This window comes from Zerene cesonia, chromosome 17 (assembly GCF_012273895.1).
Source record: "Zerene cesonia ecotype Mississippi chromosome 17, Zerene_cesonia_1.1, whole genome shotgun sequence".
Classification (NCBI taxonomy): Eukaryota; Metazoa; Arthropoda; class Insecta; order Lepidoptera; family Pieridae; genus Zerene; species Zerene cesonia.
The window spans coordinates 4295980-4321233 of NC_052118.1; the positions used below are offsets into that span (position 1 = coordinate 4295980).

Genomic DNA, 25254 nt, shown 5'->3' on the forward strand with positions numbered 1-25254 from the left:
ATGTTTTGGAGGCTATATTTTAAATATTAATTTGAACACAAAATATTAAGATTGAAATTAAAAATGGAATACGATACGTAGATTATAAAGTTTGCTGATATCTGTATTTGTTGGTGCAAAATGTAGCTCAATTAATTAACAGGATTTCCCAAGTTTGTCAAGTTTGTGAATTCTGATTCAGAGTGTACAATTCGTACATTAAATAGACCGTCCAAGGATTGAAATCTTTCCATTCGCTCACTGATGTATGAAAAAAAATGTTTACACAAATAACCTTCCTATTTGCAAAAAACCCATTCGAGTTAAATTAAATTACTTTAAACGATTTCCAAGAAAAACCATATTAACCGCTATATGATGGAAGGATCGGTCGATGGTAATATTATGTTATTGACACGAAAGACTTAAATGGATCAATAAAATTAACATGCTTATTAATCGATATTTTAAAACATGTTTTGTATCTCTTGAACTACTGAAACGATTTGATTTATTCCTTATAATTTTTCGACCTCGTCTAAACATAAACAATTAGAGGAATGGCCTCAGTCCAGTCAATAATTTCAAATCAGTATAAGGACATATATATCAAAACAAAGTCATAACACTTATACATATTTTCATATTTAACTGGTAGTATTTATAGATTATCATAATATGTAAATATATTAATAGTTTTAATAATATTATATAAAAATTGGTGTCGATAACCTTCGTCTTCGAATACGTATAGTAAACATATCAAATGTAATAAACAGACAGTTTATATAAATGGTTCTGCAAAAGAAACGCCGATGGCAATATGCGCAAAAAAATAGTTTAATGGTGCATATACACATTCGTGCCCTCGCTACTCACCATGAGATACGTGTATTGAGTTATACGCGTTAAGAGCGGTTATTCGGACGTAATCCAAGAGCTACAAACGAACAAATTAAATGTACTACTTACAAATGTGTGAACAGCTTACGAATGTTGAACACGAATGTGTAAATGCACCATAACATATCTTTACAATGGATAATAATGAAATATTTTCCAATCCATACAGTTTTGATGTAGGGAAGAGTGGGTTAAAAGTGCAGCTATAGTTAATATATATTATATGGGTTTTCGTATGATAAAATAGATTTTAACTATTAACGGCCGTATAAATTTTTGTCATAATTTTCATACGTTTAAAATGTAATGACCTTATTTTTGTAGGTGTATATATATATATACACCTGTATAAATAACACAATAAAACAACAACATAACAATAAAAATACTTCTTAATAATACTACACCAATACATATTTTATATGAGGTTATTGACCACTTCGAATGAAAACCAAAATACTCTGTGCTTCTGAATGGGTATTATCGTAGATGATTATGTTTTTTTTTTATATTCACAATAAAGAAATAAATTGCAAGAGAGAGGTGATCAAATTAAATTTACATAATTATTATTGGCGTAATATTTAAAATGTTTGATGTTACTCTAGATGCGTAGATAATTAAAATAATTACTTAAGTACAAAAGTATCCCAATAGTACATACAGTTCAGACCTACCGTATCGGACAATACAGCTTTGCTTCTAAGAATTGTATCGTAAACTATCTATTCGCAATTATACATAGTGTTCAATTTGAAAACAACGTCGATAATTGAACATATTGTTATATTTAAATGCCCGTGGTATTATAAAAGTATTTTTGTGTTGGAATTTTTGATACACTTTTTTGTAGCGAGTTTATTATACTATATAATGTTTAATTGATAAGTCAATCTTCAAAACTGTAGCATTCTCCAAAGGTCCGGCCGTCAGCCTTTAGGGATATGTTGACAATCAACCTGCTTTGTTTTTATCAGCAATTTTATATGCTTTATGAATAAACGTTAACATTATTATTTTATGTAGAAAACACAATATTGTATGTTTTACCACGGATAACATAATACTGTACGAGTATTTTTACCTACGAAATACACCTGTTTGCGAAGATTGTTGCTTTAAGCACAAAGGCTCACCTTACAGTAATAAAAAACAATGATCCATGCATGTGTTGGAAATTTTAATCATAAGATTAATAATATATGTAATTATAAAATATCACGGGCGTTACGGTAATATGATTTTGTAAATTGATATGGTTTTTGGACGTGAATTTATACTTATTTATTAAACTATTTATATATTACCCTTACAGTCCTAAAACGAATAATTGTATGATATGACTAATAAATTAGTATACAGTCGTTATTCGACTAAATCTTAACATGAATTGTATTAAATTAATAAATACAAGCATCTCGCGGTATGCAAATAATTCGTCTTTTATTTGGCTTGACTATGTTTTTATTATATAAGATTGTGTTTAACTAACCAAGTCAAATCTTGAGCTTCGCTCAAATTATTTCGGTGCTTTCTATAAAACTTAAGGCTCATTTAGATCTCAATACTTTTTTCAACAAAGTCCACAAAAAACATATTATTTGCATTGATCTTGACTGCCATTTTTCACATTTATTATTTTGGTGATTAATATAAGTAGCCTATTTGACCCCGAGAGCGAAGTTTCGGGAGGAAAGCTAGATTAGTAATAAAAATAAGCCTTCCTTATGGCATGAAAACCAAAGATAAAGTCAGCTATTAAAACAAAAAATCATTACCTGCAAGAGAGTCATACTAAATGTTTGGTCGAAATTTTCCTCTCATTGATAAATAAACAACGCAATACGTAGCTCGAGTAAATATTGTTGAATCCTTTGATTTAATTAAGTATAAACTTGTTTGGGCATTCACATTAGTGAAATATATTGTCTATAAGAAACGTGACGTCAAATGGAAATATTCATAAACTTTTGTGATTTATTGTGTATAGTTGAACGGAATGTGGCTACGATCTTAATAAAGTTAATTTATGCTTACATAAATGAAAAATTATATTTTTAAAGAACCGGATGTAATATATATTTTTATGAGTATATAACCAGCAATTAAATAAAAGGTTAAATACAGCAAATGTACGTGTATGTTTAAGCAATACTACTACCAGCTACCTAGCTACCATATAAAATTCAAGATATATAATTTAATGTTGTTCATTAATAAGAAATTAATGAACGATAGTTATTTTATTAGATATTAATAGAGTTAGTTATTATTATTTTGTGTACTAAATCATAAATGGTTCTTAAATGTTTATTTCAAATAACCAATTATGAATATTTAGATCAATGACCCTTTTGGACTATTATTTGTGTAGTTAGTTAATTGTTTTTAAAAGTAATTAATTGTCGAATTCGACAATTTAATCGTATAAAAAATGAAAAATTGACAAGACGATAGATTTAATTACAATCTATGAATAAAACCAATAACAGACGTTCAGCGTAAATTTAGATGTAAATCCTAAAAATGTAAAATTGCAGAGTATAATATCAATCTTAACATTACTGAGGTGTGTAACAACGCACAGAAATCAGGGGGGATATTACATGACATGTTAAAGCAGTAGGTGCTAATTCCAGTGTGGAAAGGTGAGCAAGCTATATCCAGATAGCGCCATCACTTTCTGATTTGACGTCATGGTAATCCCCAAAGGTACAACAGGTAGACTCATATATTATTAGGGATTATATTTCTGCTGACACAAACAACTAAATTTGTGTATCTATTGCTGTATAGTTAGTGCGTAATTAATTATAAGATGTCATATTCATATAGTTATCTAATTTGTTTGTTTTCACGAGCTTTGACCGTTGATTCGAAGGTTCTTAATGGTCCTTATTACATATTATATTTTTACGTCTATATCCGATAATATTTATACGTTGTTTTAGTAAAAACAATCGCTTGAATAATAAATCGAAGGTCCCGAATTGACTACCGAAGGTCTGACGAATCAATGAATGCTAAATATATACGCTACTATAAGGTAAGGACATAGTTTTGTAAAGCATATTTTAATAACATCTCTCCCATACCATACAAAAGAGTAAGAAGAAGAGGTTTCTTATATTTTTTTATTAAGTTTCGCAGATTATTTAGAAATTTAAGGTCTTTTTTTGTTCTTGCTTTATTGCTCTGACCAATAACAAATTGAAACTAAACCCAAGTAAACACTATTCAAGATTCATAATTTTTAATGGTGTAATGAAAGAGTGTCTCCTTTTTGTATTAGCAAAACAGTCTAAAAGTATTACTGGGTCAATGTCCTATTAAGAATCAATGATTGCCTTAACTATAAAAGCAACGAAATATCCAGTTCTCATTTAATACGGCACAGTTGCATCACTGATTCAGAAAAAAATCTAAAAATCTGGTTTCATTCTAAGATGATAAATCTCCTTAAAAAAATGATATTCCATACATTTGTTGAAAGTATTTATAAACAAAAGGAGGCGATTAATTTTTGGTACGATACCGAATAAGTATTTATGTACTGTTCTCTTTATATACTGGGGGTTACCGTACCATCTTAAATCCGTACTAATTTAAGTGTGGAAAAGTGATCCCACTAGAAGACCTCTATACATATATATATATATATATAGCTCTTTCTTTTTCCCACCCTGAAATTAGCCATCTGAATGTACAACGATCTAATTCATGATATACTTAACCAAAAGAAGTTTTTTTATTTCTATTGATCATGAGTGTAGCTGCACGCTGCACGACGTGAATAATTTTAAGGGTCAAGTCTTTTAAATGATTCTATTATCTAGACATGTTTTAAAATTATGTAAGTCTTCTGTTTAGACTTTGGATAAAACTTATACCGGTTTAAGGAAAGGGTTTGATGAACGGATAAATGCCTCGCCCAAATTCTTATCACTCGACATCGAAGAATCACGTTGTTGGATGACTAGCGTAATTCTGAATAATTTACAAACCATAACACTAAACACAGTTGGGGTCAAAATAAGTCAAAAAAAAAACTCGGTGGGGGTCAAAATTGTTTTTGATTTCCTAGCTTCAATTTTTTCGAGTGAAAATGTTTATTTTATATGTTAATAGTATAAATACATTATATAGTAAGTACAAGTCTATTAACCGACTTTTTCATTGAAACGAAGGAGGTTCTCAATCGGACTGTATTATTTTTGATTTAGTTCTATAACTCCGTGAGCTTATATCAACCGATTGAAGTAATTCTTTTTGTGTTTCATAGGAAACTAGCTTTTTCCCGCGGCTTCGCACACGTTAAATTCGGTGTAGTTTAATAGATGTTATTACATACATATAAACCTTCCTCTTGAATCACTCTATCTATTAAAAAAAAAAACCATCAAAATCTATTGCGTAGTATAAAAGATTTAAGCATACGTAGGGATATAGAGACAGAGAAAGCGACTTCGTTTTATACTATGTAGTGATTCTTTTTGTTTGGTTTTATGTTAGAATCTGAAATGATACCTACCTCCCCTGGAACTTCAGTTATCTTTTTGTATAAAAGATTTATTTAGTATTTAGTAGTATATATATGATCTTACGTTTTATCGGATATACCTACCTATAAAAAATAACCTCATGTGTAACGTTATAAAAAATAAAACACGTATTTCATATCAAGGTTATAATTATTTTAGCGGATGGAAACCTGTCGGTAGTCAAAAAAGTTTTGTTTTTGTCTGAAATAAAAAATAAAACGTTACGGTCCGATAAATTTGTTTTCAGTTCATCGTACTTCATTTATTTAGGGTATTTATTTAAGATGTTCCAGTACTGTTGGTCATAGGCGTTTCTTAGATCTAAAACAACTGTGTACAGAGCAAGTTATGCGCATGTCAAAACACATTGTAATAATTTTTTAAATGCATTATTCACAATCAGTTTAAAAAATGGGCAATATAAGTTATATATTTTAATAAATAAATAATAAATAATGTCTTTACATTACCTTAAATTCCACAATGAATATTTATTGATTTATTTTTAAATTCACGAAATGGAAGACTTTATTCTTTTAGTATTGTAATATAAATAAATAAAAGGCCAATGCCTTTTATTTATTTATCTAGATACTTCTACTTCTTAAAGAATCTTTAGATTACTTAAAGAATCGGAACCCAATTTTACGTCTTAAAAATACACATCAACATATAACATAAGTTTCTTTTTGCAGGTTGAATAAAAACTAATATCGTATAAGTACATACAGTAAACCACAAAAAATAGCCAAATTATTATGAACAAAAAACATTGAGCACTTTAATAATCGCCTTCACGAAAACCATACCGCCAGGATCTATAACTGGTTTAGCTTGATTTTTTAAACTGATCTCTCTATATAAAACAAAATTATAAAAAACGTACATACACTAATAATTTTTCATAAGTAAAAATTAGTAGATAGAACAGAAAAAGCTGAACTCGCTGCGGATCTAAATACTTATACTTTCAATATTATTTGTTAGATGGACATAATTGCTATTAGACATTAAGTTACATAAAGCTAAAAATTTTTTGTTTGTTTGCTTAATCGTTTAAAATATGATTCGGTTTGGGGTCCTACAAATGACCTAGAAATGACATAGGATTGTTTTAATTCCATAAATCCCACGGCAACGGGAACAATGCGGGAACAACCCCGAGACTTCCTATCTTATCCGGTGACTACGCGGGCGAAGCCGCATCCCTTTTTCGCTTCTTTCTCCATTCGTCTATTATTGTGGGAGTCGAGCACGCTTCGGCACGTATTGGGCCAGCTCGCACCGGGGAAGTACCACACCCCCACAGAAAACCGGCGTGAAATAGTGGCATGCCACTGTGTTTCGTACGGTGAGTGGGGGAGCCGGAGGCCCGTTTCCTTTTCCTCACCCGTCCAAGTCCATTCCTACTTTCCAGTCGTTAATCCTTTCTTTTTCCCTTACCCCATAAAAGCGGGCAGCGCATTCATAGAGGTACTACCTTTGCGAATGTTTATGGGCGGTGGTGATCGCTTACCATCAGGCGAACCACCAGCTCAGCTGCCCGTTATGACATATAAAAAAAAAAAAAAAGACATATTATAAATTTATCAACTAAGTTACTATTTTAGTCGTTACACTTTTATTTTATAATTGGTTTTCGTTTTTCGTTTTTCGTTTTTGGTAACGTGATACAAACATTAAATACACTTATCTTTGTATCATATCTTATGTTCTTTAAGGAATACCGACGCTTCGTAGGTCTTACATAAATTAATGCTGATTTTGATTAAATCTATGTGAATTTTGATTTTACGAAGCCATAAAATACATTATGCTATGTTAACACCACTGGACGAGGATAAGTATTGTAAAATGCTTGTAAATATTAATTTATATAATGACGTAAATTACATGACGGCTTAGTGAATAACTTATAATTATTTATTTAGTCTGTGTAAAAAAATTTAAATATTACGTATTATCAATTAGCATTGAAAATATTAAGTATTATATAACAAGTGATATATTTCTGTACCTAAGATTCTATGAAATGTTGAAGTTTTAAATTAAATTATTATGGAAACTGATATCTTTCATTGAAAAGGTACAAAAAAATGGTTTAGATGGATATCTTCTGTGGGGGGGAAAACGCGTTGATGAACCTCTGTCGTTTTTAGAACGTTTATTTAAAATGAAGATGAGATTTAAAAATTTACATTTAAGTGAACAAAAAGTCGAAAAAGACAATATGGTTGTATATATAATATATACATATGTTTTTTATAAGTTAACCGTTTTAAAAAGTGACCTCGGAACTTTAAAATTAAAGAATACTTAAAACTTATAAAGGGACATGATATTGGTGTATTAAACAATGAGTTACAATTTATAACACTATGGACTCGCAAGTTCGACGACATACGACTTTCGCCAACCCGCACTCGGTTAGCGTTTTTTGGCCCCTTAGAGTCCTGTGTCCCTGTAGTGGGAACAAATATGAGTTAATGATAATAATGGACTCGCAAACTATTCTTGTAATTTTGTTTAACAACTAAACATTGCAAATTGCAAAACGCAACGTTGAAAATATATTTGCGAACATTTTACATAAATTATATTTTGTGTTAGAATTCGTATCATCATAATTAACGAAGCTTGACATAATTGTAGTTCGTATGTGACATAAGCTACAAGCATTTATATTCTATGATACAGGCACGTGTCTCTTCTGAATAAAGGTACTAGTTGCAATAAAGTACGTATGTGGAATGTACATGATGTTCGCATCTTAAGTGTAAATGTAAAACACTAAAACAAAGTAATAAGCAAATATTGTGGCTTTTTAATAACAAGGATTAAACCATAACTTTTTGTTTTCACTAAATAACTAAAAAACTTCTAAATAGTTCATGGTCTGTTATGAAAATCTTATTAATTAGAATTACTTTTTATTAGTTGTAGGGCGATAAAAGTAAAACGTTAATAAAAAAGCTTTTTTGTTATAATAGTAAATATGGTTTGTGGAAAATCTGTGACTCAAACAAGTATTAGAAAAAGTTATAGAAATTTCCTTAATTACATGAAGGTTTCTTTCTAAAGCTTTATTTAAATGTTGTTCATTTACATTTTCATACCCGAGGTACTTGTACAGTGTTCATAAACTGCATACTTATTATAAAAATACTCTTTATATGCAGAAGTTAAGTTTAATTTAATGTTCATTAAGTTCATAATGATCTAAAAAATAAACTAATTATAATAAACTTAATTGCTTTGTGTGCAAATTATTTAGTTATCCCAAGGGAGCACTTAACCGGGGAAAAAGGTATCCTATAACCCAAGTCAGCTGATACCCTGTCTGTATAGTAAATTTCATCAAAATCCGTTCAGTAGTTTCAACGTTAATGACAGACAAACATCCAAACAAACAAAATTTCGCATTTATAATATTAGCGTAATTCTAAAATCTATGTAACATTTTCTCCATTGACCTTCCGCAATGCACGTCTTGTCAGCCGTCAATGAAGATTTTTGTAAGGCAATCTTTCCTTTATACAGGGGAAGTATAAAAGGAAGTCCGTGCATGGAATCTCAAGAATTATTATCCATTGCCGCGAATGTTTTTCAACGTAACTAAATATATACATCGACATGGGTATGCGTCACGAATGCAGATCTAGTCACAGATCAATAATAATTAATATTAAAATAATATGGCCATATCACTACTGAGAACAAGTTAACCTTTGCTCAAAGATAGTATGAGGAGCGTCGTTGCAGCATTTGGAATTACGATAAAAATAACGTAAAATATGTATATCATCGTAGAATCAATATTGGAAATATATCTAAGATACAAATACATTCGGCCTTCCGAAATCCTTATCAGTAACTCTTATTAGTATAAGCTACGAATGTATATTTACGTATATTTCCAACAAATAAATGAAGTATTACGTCATTATAACTACCCGCTTTATCAAATTTCCTATTCCATTAAATAGGGCATATAACAATGCAATTATACACCCAATATAAAGACTAACAGCAATATCAAACAAAAGAATCACAATACAATACTAATGATAGTGATGCCAACTTGGGGCTTTGTCCTACATAATTTACGGAAAAATAATTTACGCAGGAGTTTTTAGAGTCAGTTCGTGGGAAGATTTCAGGAGAAGAATGCTACATAATAGTATTGGGGTTGTTAACTTTGCTAAATTTCCAAAGTGCAATGATGATCGGCTAGCTAACTAATACTAGCGTATGTTTAAGACGCTTTTTTAGAAACTAAATTACCTACACATTTTGTCAGTTATTATTCTATTTTGCAATTTTGCAATCCTTTTAAAACATAATTTTATAAGAAAATAATCAAGCTATAAATGTATTCATTCTCATTGTTTTTATTTGATAAGACGAACCTAATGTCAGTTAATGAAATAATATCCTAATGTTTCGAATTGTATATGAAATGTAGTATAAATTTTTTACCATTTCAATGGCACAATAAATACTAACAATATTAAATATTTAGTAATCCAACGATTAATCTTAAATTAAGTGATAATTTTTTTACAATTGTCATACGTAAGTCAATTGTAAAATCTTCTACTTGTAAAATTTACAAAGGGATGTTGATGAATTAATTTTATGTTTGTTTTAAATTAGATAGGTATAACGAGTTACGCTGGTATTAAATATTTACAATAAATTAACATAATTGGCATAAATGCATTAGTAAGGATCAACATTAAATCCTTTTAATTTTCAAGGTTTCCTCCATTTTAATTGTGATAATTTTCTGATAAAATGCAACAACAGCCGGCTTGAGCGCATCTATAAAAGTATTAATTATATCACGAATTCTAGAAATTGTAGCTATTTTCCATGTTTCCAATGTGTGTGTGCTGCATTAGTTATTACTACAATGCTGCATAACATCTTTATTTATGAATTTTAATTTGAAGATTTCATAAAGAAGCAAGTACACGCAACAAAACATTTGTATATGAATTCTGAACAAAAGTCTGAACGTGACGATAAGTGTAACTAGCAAAACGAGAAATATCCTATGTTTATTATTACTACAAGTCCACCTGATAACTCAAAGGCAAGAAAACTATTTAATCGGTTGTTACAAACTTGACTGTAACAAAACACCACCCGCCTATTGATTCTATTACGTCGAAGCTAAAATAATGCAACAAAAAACAATATAAGCATATTTTTATTTTATGCATAGTAAAATAATCTATTGTCGATCATGAAATGTAACGTGTCTAACTTATTGAATATAGTATACTTCTCCTTTTCACACAAAAGTAAGATACATTTCAACACGGTCAGAAATATAATTTGTTTTCAGATTTTGTTTTGAAACCAATGCATACTCACCCTATAATTTACACTGTATATAAATAATATTATGTAACTGCGCAATTCCATGTAAGAAATACTTAGTTCCATGAAATTAGTGTTGATCACAATAATATCTTATAGGTAACTAATAATTGTACACGTCAATCGCCAAATCATCCCAAATCTTATTTGAGAATTGAAAATTATAAACAAACACTTAATTTACCTGTACTTCTCAAAGTGCTTCGTATTTACGTCAAGAATTAAATTAATCCATATCCATAAACACAAAATCAAACAGATTTGTTAAATAAATTTGACGTACGAACTATGTGCAAATATTTGTATGTCACTATTACGATCTTCACTTATTATAGAAAATTGAAGAAAGTATAAATAGAAAAGGCCTAAGAGTTACATATCCCATTTCGAGTTATATATACGTGTTAACACATTGAGTGCTAGCGTTGTTCAGTACCTAGAGCTTTCAGATCGACAAATAAATCGTATGAAAAGTTTTAGAACATTTGCATAATAGTTCGATAAACACGCCGGGCTTAGCGGCGTCGTTTGGTGACGTCATAAGCGTCTATATAGGTTGTTGCGCGTGAGAATCATAAATAGTCGATTTAAAGACGTGCTGGACACCCCTCAGCATAAGCCAAAGTTTATTCGAAACTGTAGGGGCTTGTAGGAGCCGGTTCTTACTGGAAGAAGGTAGGGATTTACCATATAATTTATACAGTGATGTGTGTTATATTCGACAAAGATATATTTGTTAAATCAAAGGACTGCCTATTGTGATCTTAAGTGATTGAAGGATTAGCACGTAGAAATGTTAAAATAGTTTTAAAATTTCAACTTTAAATGTTGAGAATATTGTGTTAACTTTTTCAAAACAGGTATAGTTTGAAAATCGCTACGAGATGAATTTCGCGAAATGCGAAAATGGTCGAATCATATTATATTTTTTAATACATTATTTTTTTGTTTTTAAAATGTTTTCTAATATTTAAATCAGCGTCATGTTATATCATAATTTGAACTAGTTTCAACTATTTTTATTTGTTTGGTTTAAAGAGTTGCTGAATGGAAAGTTAACGATAATTATATTTCTATTCCCATAATTGATGTTCACAATAACTTGATTTTATTAATAGTATTGAAAAGAAAAATTCCGTTACGGTTTCTCAAACTGGATTAAAAAACATGAAAATATTCCATTGTTGTTAATATTTTTTTATTATTTTATTTTATTGGTATAAAAGATTTCATTTCATATTATTAACTTTTATTTGAATTTATCACATAAGGCGGCGATGATTATTTCATAGATAATAAATTAGACCTTTTATAAAGATATTTATTTATTCCTACTAATTTGTGATTAAGCATACATTTTATGTTACCTTTTTGCGCCAAAACTACTCAATCGATTTGGATGATATAACCACAAAATCCTACGGACACAAGAAGTATTTGGGTAAAATCCCGGGATTGCATTTCCCTTGATCACGCGGGCTTATAAATAATAGGTTAATAAAAAGCATGCTGTGAGAGCAAGTTTAATGTGCTAATTATAAAAAAAACTCTCCTCCGAACAGGCAAAAAACCGCAAAATGAGTTACGCGGCCGCTGAGACAGTTGCCCAGTCCAGCACCTGGGCGGCTACCAATCTGTTCTACGTGCTTCTAGTACCAGCCCTGATCCTATGGTACACATACTGGCGCATGTCCAGACGGAACTTGTACGAATTGGCTGAAAAAATCACAGGGCCTAAGGGTTTACCTCTTATTGGAAACGCCTTAGAATTCACGGGAGGATCTGCTGGTAAGCAATGTCAGAAAATGTGATAAGAAAGGGTGCTATAAAAGTTGGATTTACTAAAACTCTACAACCGTTTGTTATTTCGTATTTCTGTTTCAACATTTAGATTATTTTTTTTATCATATAAAAAAAGCAAATGACAAAATAGTTTATTAATAAACATTACTTTAAAAAAACCTTTGTTAAGAATAATGTAATTGTTTAAAGTCATTAATAAATCAGCGTTCTATAAATAACTTGGAGAACGAATTGAATAAACGAGTGACTTAACATGATTAAAATAAATTCGTTAAATAATTGCGATACAGAATAACCTCAAAATAGTACTAAAAAGTCTTAAATTTTTGGTTCTTTTTTTTTGGTTTGCAGAAATTTTCCAAACTATGATCAAGCGTAGCGAGGAGTTTGATGACAGCGTGATCAAAGTATGGATTGGGCCTCGACTCCTGGTGTTTTTGTATGACCCTCGTGATGTGGAGCTGATCCTCAGTAGTCACGTGCACATCGACAAAGCCGACGAGTACAAGTTCTTCAAGCCCTGGCTTGGAAATGGTCTCCTCATCAGCACAGGTTTGAATGTTTTGTGTTCAATTTCATGAAAATTTATTAGCAGTAATGTATTTAAATTTAACTATAGATATTGAATAATGTTAATTCTTTGTTATTAATAGAATAAGTTGTAATGGTTATGTAAATGAAAAAATTTTAATGTTTCTGCTTTATTAACTACAAATCGATTTTTAATGTCTGAAAGCGAAGAAAAGTTTTTTCCTAAAAATCATGATTTTTCTGAAGACTGATGTAGGCATTAGTTTAAAATATTTTGTATGTTATTCATATTATTATTGATGCAAAATATATAACATCAATGTAAAAATAATCTGCGTACTATTTTTTATTTATTGAAGCTTTTCTTATTCAATATTATTCAACGATAAGTCCTACCAAATCTACCAAATATAAACATAAACAAGTTGGTGAGCCTCCAACTAAAATACTGCAGCACCTTCGTTGAATACTAAAGAGGTTTACATTTAAAGAGCGTTTGGAGGTCGTATCATTTGATATAACTTTTATTTATAGGTCAAAAATGGCGGTCTCACCGAAAACTTATTGCACCCACTTTCCACTTAAACGTATTAAAGAGTTTCATTGACCTCTTTAATGCCAACTCAAGGGCTGTTGTCGAAAAACTGAAGAAGGAGACCGGAGAATTCGATTGCCACGATTACATGAGCGAGTGCACCGTGGAGATCTTATTAGGTAAGAAAATTTTATGAGGGCTTCCTATATGTAATTTACGTCGTGTATAATATTTCATGCATAAAAGCAGTAATTAAGGCATAGAATCATTAACCCAAAAAAGTTTTAAGTCATTAATTATAACCTCTAATTGTCATCGACATAAGATACGGGAAATATAATTAAATTTATGAAAAAGCTACTTTACGGACTATTTCTAATAAAGATGATATGATCAAGGCTAAAAATAATTAAGTATATATGTAATAACCTTAAAAACTCAAAACTTTTTTAATTTTAATTTACCTACGCTTGCCTCGCACAAAAAAAAAATTCCGATACTTCGCACTTTTCATTATAATTTGCATAAATACTAACTCATAACTTTAAGTATGAATTTCCTTAGCGGATGAGATTATTAAAATCTGGTTCTGATTCAAAGAAAAAATGTGTAAAAAAACCGCTCAATTAAAATGCCTTGTCACGTAAAAACATAAATAGCAATACTACATATTATTATGTTTTCATCAAAGACAGTGGTCATAAAATTACCTAGAGGTCAGCTTTAGATCGGTTCAAGTTGTAATTTCAAGGTAAGACCTATTACCACAAAACATTTGTTTACAACGATACATCGCGATTTGTTCCATTTCTTTATAAATCTATTTAATAGCAGATAATTCAAATAATTACTGGTTTTTAAAATAATATATTCCGTTTCTTACCAGGTGCCATAAAATGCATATTTATTACAATGAAATGGCCTCTGTAAATGATTGCTTCTGATGGAAAATTTTACAAACATACTTCATAAAAAATAAACGTATAGGTAAACTAGAATAAAGTATAAGTAAAACAACATTATTTCAGCCTAAAAATATAAAAGGTATGGAAAAAGGTCGTAGGTAATGTGCATAAGTATTTAAATAATGTACAGGAAGTAACGATTAAATAGGGCATTCTATCGCGTTCACATAACATCCGCGACTTTTATGGAAGCAATTGCGTTGTTTATATACAAGTCAGTGTCAACATGACCGCAGCCTTTAGAACGTGCTTCTAGTACATAACATTATTAATGTAATTCATAATGGCATAAGGAAAAGTATGCAAAGATACTAAATAGGTCGACTCAGGCGACCCCCCACGAAACACGTAACGCTAATGGCCAATATTCACTAAAACGGGCTCGGGATTACGGAGTAATCCTATTCTGATTACGCAACATTTTAAATACAATCGGGGTCAATGATGCTATCTAGTACGAATTGTTTTCTGAATATATATCGATTTATTTACAGAAACTGCTATGGGTGTAAGCAAGAGCACACAAGATCGCAGTGGTTTTGAATATGCTATGGCTGTCATGAAGATGTGTGATATTCTTCACTTGAGACACACCAAGATTTGGCTCAGACCCGACTTTTTGTTCAACTTTACCCAATACGCTAAACTGCAAAACAAACTGCTCGACATTATTCACGGATTGACTAAGAAGGTAATTATTTAAATATATGCATGTAGCACGGTATTATCATTCTATCTCTTAATCTATTTTGTTTTTGCGTGTTGTTTGAACATTATTATTTCACATAATGAATATTTTCATTTTTTACATAGGTTATTAAGAAGAAGAAGGAAGAATTCAAATCTGGCAAGAAACCATCAGCTGTTGTAACGGAAGTTGTTGAAAAGGAAACCGAGCCTGCCAAGACCACATCAGTTGAAGGTTTGTCCTTCGGTCAGTCGTCTGGCTTAAAGGATGACTTGGATGTCGATGATGACGTTGGTCAAAAGAAACGTTTGGCTTTCCTTGATCTGCTTCTGGAAAGCGCTCAGGGTGGTGTTGTAATTTCCGACGAAGAAATCAAAGAACAAGTTGATACTATTATGTTTGAGGTAATTTACTTTCGATTTCCCTACATATAACAATGTTTATAATGAATAGATTCTAACAATTTAAATAATGGTTCAGGGGCACGACACCACAGCCGCTGGTAGCAGTTTCTTCTTATCAGCTATGGGTATACACCAAGACATTCAAGACAAAGTAGTCGAAGAGCTGGACAGCATATTTGGAGACTCAGACCGCCCAGCCACCTTCCAGGACACATTGGAAATGAAATACTTGGAAAGATGTCTAATGGAAACACTCCGCATGTTCCCACCCGTGCCGATTATTGCTCGCCACCTTAAACAAGATATTACAATGCGTAAGTTAAAAACTACTATAATCTACTTACAACTTGCAATAAAATGTTATATGTTGATGATAAAAATCACTCATTTGGTATTTTATAGCATCCAATGGAAAGAAAGTCCCAGCTGGCTCCACAGTAATCATCGCTACATATAAACTGCATCGTCGTGAGGACATCTATCCTAATCCTGACAAATTCAACCCAGATAACTTCTTGCCGGAGCGTTCTGCTAACCGCCACTATTACGCCTTTGTGCCATTCTCCGCCGGTCCTAGGAGTTGTGTCGGTGAGTAAACGAAGAATTATAAAGAAACTAGCTGCACCCGGCAAACGCTGTTCTGCCTTACTCTGATCATTGAGAGGTATGAAAAATAGATGTTAGCCGATTCTCAAACATGCCCGATATGCACACATAATTTCATAAGAATCGGTCAAGCCGTTTGGGAGGAGTATGGCAACGAAAACTGTGACACGAGAATTTTATATATTAGAATTGGCATATTTTCTATTGAAACTAGTCTCATTTTCTAATAAAATCTATTCATTGTTACAGGTCGTAAGTATGCCATGTTGAAGCTTAAGATAATTCTATCAACAATCCTGAGGAACTTCCGCGTCTACTCAGACCTAAAGGAATCCGACTTCAAACTCCAGGCCGATATCATCCTCAAACGAGCTGAAGGTTTCAAAGTACGCCTGGAGCCCCGCAAAAGAATGACCAAAGCTTGCTAAACAAAAATAGAATCTAATATATAAATACTTAGTACATATATTTAACTGTAGAAAATGTGCACATTTATATACAGTATTTATCGTTACATGCATTTGTGATACCAGTACTGACTAAATTATTGTTAATTTTTTTATTGTTAAGAATGGACAATTAATCTGGGTGGCAGATTTTTAAATGGGATGAAGAGGTACAAACGTTTCAATATTGCTCAATTGTGTTAGGATTATATTATTTTATAATATTATGCATATGATGCATTGTAAATAGTCGACATTATCTATGCGTAAAGGATAAATGTGATGCAATAAAGAAAAAAATTAATATTTTATTTTATTTATAAATTCCACACCTTGTAAAGAACGTTCCCTTGCGAAACTGCTCCTTAATATTCTGATATCTTGAATAGTACCAGTTCTTCCTAAATTTAGGTCCGTCTCGACGCCAGATAAATTTGTAGGTATTGATTTTTTCTCCAGTTGCATACTAAAATAAGAGGTATAACTTGACTTTTACGTCGTCAAATATTATTGAATGGTGTTATAAATAAAATAAAATAAACTTGTCTCAAAAGCAGATTATGAAAACATTTTACATGTCTACAGCAAATCATAATCGACGTCTCACATAACACGTGCTCAAATAAGTACTTCCTGAATTTTGAACGTGCAATGAAAATCAATAAAGTATTACCGTAGTATATCAAGAGGTGATCTTTGGTGCAATGGACACAAGCATGGTAAGAAGTCGTGTTGTTGCCTTTTTATCCACCAACCAGCTTGTGAAAGCTTCCATTCTATAGTCTTTATCTTTGCAATGGAGCATTTCCTGGCTTCTCGTAGGAGATTAAAGTAGGATGCCATAAGTTCTTGTCCTATTTAGACAGTGATACAGTTATAATTCACATAACTAACATACATATACTAATGAATATTTATAACCTATAAATTTTCAAATTGAGTGTTTTTTAATTGATGTTTCCTTTCACATGTATCGAGAAATAGAGTTATCCCTTTTCACTTCCTACATCTATAATACATGTCACATTTTTCCCCACAATCACTACAATTCCTAAATAAAACGTTCTAGTAACACTCCTTCCATTCCTCTTTATATAAACGGTAGTGTAACTATGTGGATAGCGGATACATTTAAAATATTTTAGGTCAGAGTAGACTTTGCTTAGATTTGATGTTGGTGACGGGCTAAATGTAAAATAATAATATAACGTTTAAAGCCTATATATACAACGGAATAATAAACGTCATCCACATAATTTAAATGCGTAGATTTAGCTAAGTTTTTTTTATGGAAATTTCACACAGTTATTTGATATGACATAAAATAAAATATGTTAATAGAATTATAAAATACTTATAATTTTTTTTGGTTAAAAAACTCAAGCTGTATAAAAAATGCGGACCTAACGAAGATTTCATAATAATTATCGCGCATTCTTACTAATTTAACGTAGGTTTTATAGTAAAAAAATAATATATGATACGTAAAATAGGTAGATTGAAATTAGAATTAATGAATAACATAACGATTTTTTTTTATTACCAATCAAGATATCTAATATCTCATGTCATATTAAAGATTAATTATAAATGCTTTTACTAGGGCCTGTATCATTTTGAACAGGTTTTAAAGATATTTCACTTTTAATGTGTTTAAAACAAGAACTATTGGTCACGTGAAATACAAAAATGTATTCAGTTTGTAAACGTGACATTTCCAAGAGTATCTACGTAGATATGTTAATATTATAACTGTCTTGCCTTAAGAATTGAATATATAAATAAAAGGGGTTCGATTGACATTTTATAGCTTATGCCTACCTACTATACTCATAGTATAAAATAAATGTAATAAATTTTGCATATCGTTCTTTTTTGTATTTATATCATATAATGCTAAGATTTGCCATGTATGAATGGGTGATTTATAATCCGATTTGGATGAAATCAGGTAGATAGTTCAAGACTCGAGAAAGGACATAGGATAATTTTTCTCCCGAGTATCTAACGGGGACGGGATCTATGTGGATAAAAGTACGGAACTATCGATCATTTCGAGATTGGCTTCTCGGGCAAACCCGCAGGCGGAACGGTAGCTCAAAAAGGCAGAACCCACGTCTTTCGACTTAGCCATTTAATGCTGTTAAAACAAATGAAAATTAATGATACTCATAAAAACATTATTATTATAACTAGGTATCCCTCAGAAGTTATAACGACTACAGTTAACATTCCAGGCAAATGTTGTGAAATAGATTCATTAATAACCAATATAAAATGTCAAATCTGGAGAAAAAACATCTGACCTGCCGAAATTGCCATCATAAGTCGTGACTGTTCAGCCTCTTCGACATATACATCAAATGTTCCTTGTTTATAAATAACATCAATTTCCCTTCCTGTAGTAATTGATATCACCTCATCAGTTGTTGATTTATTTTTCTGAAATAATATACTTCCGAAATAATGACTTCAATACTATCAACTAATTGTCCCTGTTATTCACTAACGATTAAAAACCGAAAATATATCGCATGAATCAGTAGGCTTACTAGTATTTCTAAGTTTTACTGGTGTTGTAGTACAACAGTATTGTCACAAAAACACATTTTTAATCAAGGGAGATATAATAAACTCATTTATTAATATATCCACGAACTTGACATTTATTTATATAATTTTTATACGTGAAATTTACGCCATACGAGTTGAACTCCAAATCCGGCCACGTATGTACATATAATTGTAATCATTCATTTTATTGATTATTTTAAAAAATCTATTTATATGGTACCCTCTTTTTATGGTTTAATGGATTGTACAAGTCATCGGCTACAATGTATAAGTAGTTTGGTAAAATAAGGAAAACTTTAGGATTGACTTAAGTAAAAAACAAAACTTAATAACTGAATGTCGTAGTTACGAACTTACCTAATATTATTAATAATTAATTAATTCCGATATATGTACCTACTCTAATTTTAAATAACAGGTTTATACGGCACGAGATTTGTTATTGCACTTTCATTGTATGTATTTATTTCAATGATTTGTATGAGAAACACGTTTAAAACCATACCCAGTTTGTTCCCAAGAAACATTGAAAAGCTTCAGTAAGATGTTGTGTACCCAGTTCAGGCCTCTCTCGTCTGAGATGCAATTCTCCCAATAGGTGCAATGCCTGTCCCAATTGAAGACGAAGACCATGATCCATTGCTAATGCGCCCATCTCAGTTAGTAACTTCGCCGCTTTTTCGTGCTCTCCTAACCTAGGTAGGTAAGTAATTTAAAAATACTTCAAAACACCACATCATATATAGATATAGATTATTTGTTATTCCTGTGACAAACACGTGACTCGATTATTTCTTGTTGAACCAGTAGGTAAAGCCACAGAACAACAATATTACTTCTATCTTATTATCTTTGAAAGACGCACACGGTTGCCTTGATCATTAAGGAAAGTACCAAGGTTGGGGATAAGCAAAGTCCAGTCGTAACGTGCATTCCTATCTGCGTACCATGTTTAGAGTAACACATTATTAATTGAACAATATTTGCGTATTTTATCTACATAGCTATAATTAGCAAGGACAGTGGCAACGTCCATATATTCAAAAACAATATCTATGTATTGGAAAATAATATGATACCTTTGCATCACAGCCGCCATGTGCATTCTAGTTTCACATAAGCCCTTAATATCATTGTGTTCAGAGTATATATTAAATGCTTTTTCAAATGTTTTCTGAGCATTATTCAAATTATTCATCGCCAGTTGACTAATTCCAATTTCAATTATAGCTTCCGCGGTTTTCGGTATATCATTTGCTAGGAAGATATTGAATCATTGATACAATTAGCTGTTATAAAGATTTCCCATCAAATTTATTTGATATATAGCCTTGATCATGACAACGAATTAGATCAGCAGTTGTAAACAACCTTGAGTGAATCGAATGGAAAATCTCGTCGCCGGAGTTTGTCTTGTAAGCATATTTTAAATTCGTCCATAAACTGAGGATGTGGCATTGGTTTTGTTCAATGATTGGATAAAACCGTTATGCAGAACAACATTAATTTTAATTTTAAATGTGTCGATAAATTTTGGGTTATTGACTTATCTTTACATGTAAACTAAAACAAATCAAGCAATTAAGAATAATATGAATATATTTTTAACCATCTCTTGCTCGCCTCTCTGCTAAGCGTGCTAGTCTTTCAGATTTTGCAGGGTCCATTTTTCTACATGACCTTGCTTTATTTACAAGTACTCTATGCAGTTGAATTGCTGTGGCACAAAATAACAATTCAGATGAGATCTGTTCTTCGTCGTCAGTTGCTTCATAGAGAGGCCAATCCTGTGATTATATTTCATTACGAGTGTTCTACATTATTTAGCTTCAATAAATATAAGCTGTTATTTAACGGAAATACATAAATAACATATTTTGAAACCTGGTTAGTAGCACGTTTATATGTTTCCTTCAGAACATACAAAACCAGCAATTGTTTATGAGGCTTTTAAGTATAACAATATTGTTGGGCTATCGTATACTTAGGGTTTTAACCTTAAATTCTCTATGACAGAAATACGCCAAACAAACCTTTCCAATAGCACTATCCCTGACTTCTGTCAGAATAACAAAAGGCTCTTCCGGGTCTGCGCCAGGAACTGTAGAAAAACAATATTATTAATTATTTGTCTTTCTCAATAATCATATTTTTAATATAACTTACATTTATCAAGCAAAAATTTCGCATAATGGTATTTGCAGCAGCCCTTTTGTCTACCTCCATCAATGAGAAATTGACTAGATACCGCTATGGACGCATGGAAAAATTTCTCTGCAAGCCACAATATCCCTTTCCCTTTTTCAGCATATTGCAGCGCCAATGAGAGTAGCTCCAAGCTTTCCTTTTTCGTGTCCCCTTAAAAATACACACGTTATAATACAAAAAACTCACAGGTTTACTTTTTATTATATTTTGATAAATCCGTGTCATTCTCACAATTAAGACCAACGTAAACATGAGTCACAAATTAAAATCCATCAAGTTATTAACCCTATATAACCTGTCAATGAGAGGCTCATGAATATACGCGAAAAACAAACATACAACATTGTCAATACTTTCATAATCTGTATTCTTACTCCTGTCTTCTCTGTGAATAACAGTGTTAATAAAGATTTATTGATAGGGAAAATTATTTTTAAGGTGTTCCATAAAGATAGGAACAAGGAGGTAATTTTCCTGAGCAGTTACCTTTATCTCGGCACTTTTCCGCCCGAATAAGTCCTGCAGATATATGCTCGAGATAATCCTCCCTATTTCTCAAATCAACGACAATCCCTATGTCGTCCTTTTTAACCAACTGGATATTATCATAAATAAGATCTTGAAGGTAATCGGACGATTCAAAAAAGCCAGACTCCCTCAGTTCGAGTATTAGACATTGATGCAATGGACGTTTTCTCCTGTTCAAATATTGTTAGCAACATTTTTATATAGGAACATAGTATGTCATGTAAATTTTACATTTATTTATAAAATAAAACAACACGACATTCAATGATAAAAGTTATGCACCGGTGCGAGATGACCATGTCTGGAACAATTGTAAATCTATAATTTCCGAGCATAACCTCAATTTGAAAAGCTTTAGCTGTTCCAGAGCCCAGATTCGACCAACCGAACAAACAGAAAAAAAATACAGATTCATAAAAAAGTAACTTAGTGAAATCAGCGCAATGCTAATAAACAAAGAAGTAAGTTGAACAAAAAAATTAAACGTGATTAAATTATAAAAAGTGTTTTTTGTTACTTCAAACTTTACAGAAAAACGGGTAAATATAGTTACTTATTATGTATATTAATTTTGTGTGATTTGCATTTTTCTTTTTATTACCGCAATTTAATTACCCTCACTAAAAAAATATCATAATAAGTATAATAAGTTACAAAGGATGACTCTTATTCAATACTAACTGTTGCCCGCGGCTTTGCACGCGTTAATTCGGAGTTATTTAATATACATTATTATACATTATATAAACCTTCCTCTTGAATCACTATCTATTAAATAAATCCCATCAAAATCCGCTCCGTAGTTTTAAATAAGCATATAGAGGGACAGAGAAACCGACTTTGTTTTATACTATGCAGTAATAGCCACGTAATAGACGCGTATTTTTTCATCACTAACTAAAGTTTTCGCGAAAACAAAGAGTGGTAGAGCCGTGAGAAATGTATATTTGATGAAAATATAATAGCGCATGTAATAGTAGCGCAAGTTATTGGTGTGCTAAATCAATTGCAACCCTAATGTTTCGTTGATCCTTTTTGGATCAAGAAGGGAGGCGAAAGTAGAAAAAAGGACGGGTTTTGTCATTAATGACTACAATGTTTTTAATATTATTAGTATTCATACAGTTCACATGTTTTTTTTATATTAAGTAATACCTAAAAATACCGATTTTGAAAAATCAACATCAAAAAGCATTATTATAGCATTTGGACGCAGACGGTTTAAGCAATAAGTAGTTAATATCGAGACAAATCTTACCTATCTAAGTTGTATATATATAACAAGTCGATAATATCATAATAAGGCTGGAATAATTACATTATTTGCTTGAAAAGGTTAAGCTTAAGAACTACTCATTCGAATTGACAATTTATGTGTAGTCTATTCATTTAGGGAAGCTTAACAACATTACACTTAAACCAAAGGAGCTGAGCATCAAACATGTAAAAATAAGAAAAATTATCTGCTCTGAAGGCAGATGGAGTCGCGTGGGCCAATTTGAAATAATTAGCAAATACCTTCGTATGCCTTTCGCATCTAGTGCATCTAAACTGAATAAAGCCCTATTTCTTAGGTTTTCTAGGCTCGTTTTAGTCATGCATGCCATAAGTTTTGGCAACCGTCGCTTTTTCGGCAATTCCGCTTCGGACTCCATGATTTTCTTGATTCAGTTAAAAGTATTTATATAAAATTATGTTATTTACAAATTACATAAATTGTTGATGACAATGTCAATTGTGTTGCTGTCAATTTGTTGTTCTTCATGTATCTGAGTTTTTAAAAAGAATGCTATGTAATTATATGGACAATGAACGCATTAGATAGGTAACGAAAATAATTATCAACGATATTTTATACGTCAGAATTATAAATACGACAACATAAAGAAACAACAGCTAATCCACATGTGTTACTAACGACAGCTAAGCCAAAACATGATAAAAGAAAACTTTCTATTAATATACGAAATAATTATGTAAACCTAAATTCATTATTCACCTGGTAATACCCTCGTTTTGTGTGAGGCTCGTCCAAATATCATGCTAAGGTCAATACAGGTGAATAAATACAGGTTATTATATAAGCAATTCATAAATATGAAGCTTTAGGAAGACCAGAGCTATCGAGGTGAGTTTATTACGTATATCTTTGAATTTAATATCACCCTAAGTAAGCAGATTCGTAAAAATTAAATAAGACAAACACTGCCGACCGGCTTATCTTCAAACTTAACAATTATTAAATAGCAATTAACAAAATGTCTCCTACAGGAGACATTTTGTTAATTGCTATTAAAAGTTTAACGCCATCTCACGTTCACTATTAAAAATGTTTTATGACCATCATAATTTTTATGATTCAGTTGTTGCACTATTCCACAATAGATGTCGCTTTAACCAATGTTTACTATTATGTGAATATAAAACTTGTATAGTCTATATTTAACGTCTATGTTAAGGCACAAGGAAGGTTCTTATGGAGAGAATAAACGTAACACGGGTGAAGCCCGGGCGGATCGCTAGTAATGTATGATTTGAATTTCAATTGTTTTGTATTTCCGTTGGAAATGATATGGTGGTATTCATTATTTCATGTTATTAAACGGAAATAGTTCAAGTTGATAATAACCAGCCGGATACATTTCAAATTATTTATGAACTTAAAATTACGTAATTTTATTCTATTATACGTTGAGAAGTAATACCCCGTGTGAAGGAGTATTATCGTCATCCCTAAATGGCATTTAATAACGAATATCCAATTAAGATGAAACAAATTAATTTGATAAATAACATTTGCTATACTATTTTCAATATTGGTGTAATTATGTTCGAGATTAATACATAGTGTTGTTTAGAAGGAAATTCACTGCACACAACAAAACAATTAATACACTCCAACATTCTTAATATTGCTCCAATTAAAATATGTTATTGTAAAGAATTCAAGCACTAGAAAATGTGGCCAGAGAATGCTTGCAATTCAAAGTACATTATTGTTATAAAGAAACAAGTTTTTCATTTGTGATGAATGTATTGATAATTTAGCAAATTACCCTACCCACAAATGTAGGTAAATAAATCCTAGGATTTTCCAATGAACCATGCATGCTAACTTACCTTCTTTTGTAGAAGTTATGAGAGATAAAGCCAGT

General features: G+C 31.2%; 2 protein-coding genes across 2 annotated transcripts; one reads left to right on the forward strand and one right to left on the reverse strand.

Moving 5' to 3' along the window:
• The first annotated feature begins 11376 nt into the window (after positions 1-11376).
• Positions 11377-17089, forward strand: LOC119833294 (cytochrome P450 4g15). Its single transcript, XM_038357277.1, has 9 exons — positions 11377-11486; positions 12374-12599; positions 12966-13166; positions 13680-13859; positions 15140-15336; positions 15459-15737; positions 15814-16051; positions 16140-16325; positions 16593-17089. The coding sequence occupies exons 2-9, from the start codon at positions 12389-12391 to the stop codon at positions 16769-16771; spliced, it is 1671 nt and encodes a 556-aa protein (XP_038213205.1). The 5' UTR covers positions 11377-11486; positions 12374-12388; the 3' UTR covers positions 16772-17089.
• Positions 17090-17458: 369 nt separating this feature from the next.
• On the reverse strand, positions 17459-23754 carry LOC119833357. Its single transcript, XM_038357345.1, has 9 exons — positions 23618-23754; positions 22058-22269; positions 21530-21721; positions 21397-21464; positions 20973-21150; positions 20443-20620; positions 19869-20058; positions 19096-19231; positions 17459-17643 (listed from the first exon to the last, which is right to left on the reverse strand). Exons 1-9 carry the CDS (start codon positions 23752-23754, stop codon positions 17459-17461), a joined length of 1476 nt encoding a protein of 491 aa, XP_038213273.1.
• Between the last annotated feature and the right edge of the window lie 1500 nt (positions 23755-25254).

Bases quoted from the DNA above. Each gene is read 5' to 3' on its own strand.
- LOC119833294 (XM_038357277.1), top strand. From the start codon at position 12,389: ATGAGTTACGCGGCCGCTGAGACAGTTGCCCAGTCCAGCACCTGGGCG. The intron at 13,860-15,139 runs GTAAGAAAATTT...ATTTATTTACAG, and splicing joins CACCGTGGAGATCTTATTAG to AAACTGCTATGGGTGTAAGC. The intron at 16,052-16,139 runs GTAAGTTAAAAA...GGTATTTTATAG, and splicing joins TAAACAAGATATTACAATGC to CATCCAATGGAAAGAAAGTC.
- LOC119833357 (XM_038357345.1), bottom strand. From the start codon at position 23,754: ATGGAGTCCGAAGCGGAATTGCCGAAAAAGCGACGGTTGCCAAAACTT. The intron at 21,151-21,396 runs GTTTGTTTGGCG...ATATAATCACAG, and splicing joins GGGATAGTGCTATTGGAAAG to GATTGGCCTCTCTATGAAGC. The intron at 19,232-19,868 runs GTATGGTTTTAA...ATATTATTTCAG, and splicing joins GTTTCTTGGGAACAAACTGG to AAAAATAAATCAACAACTGA.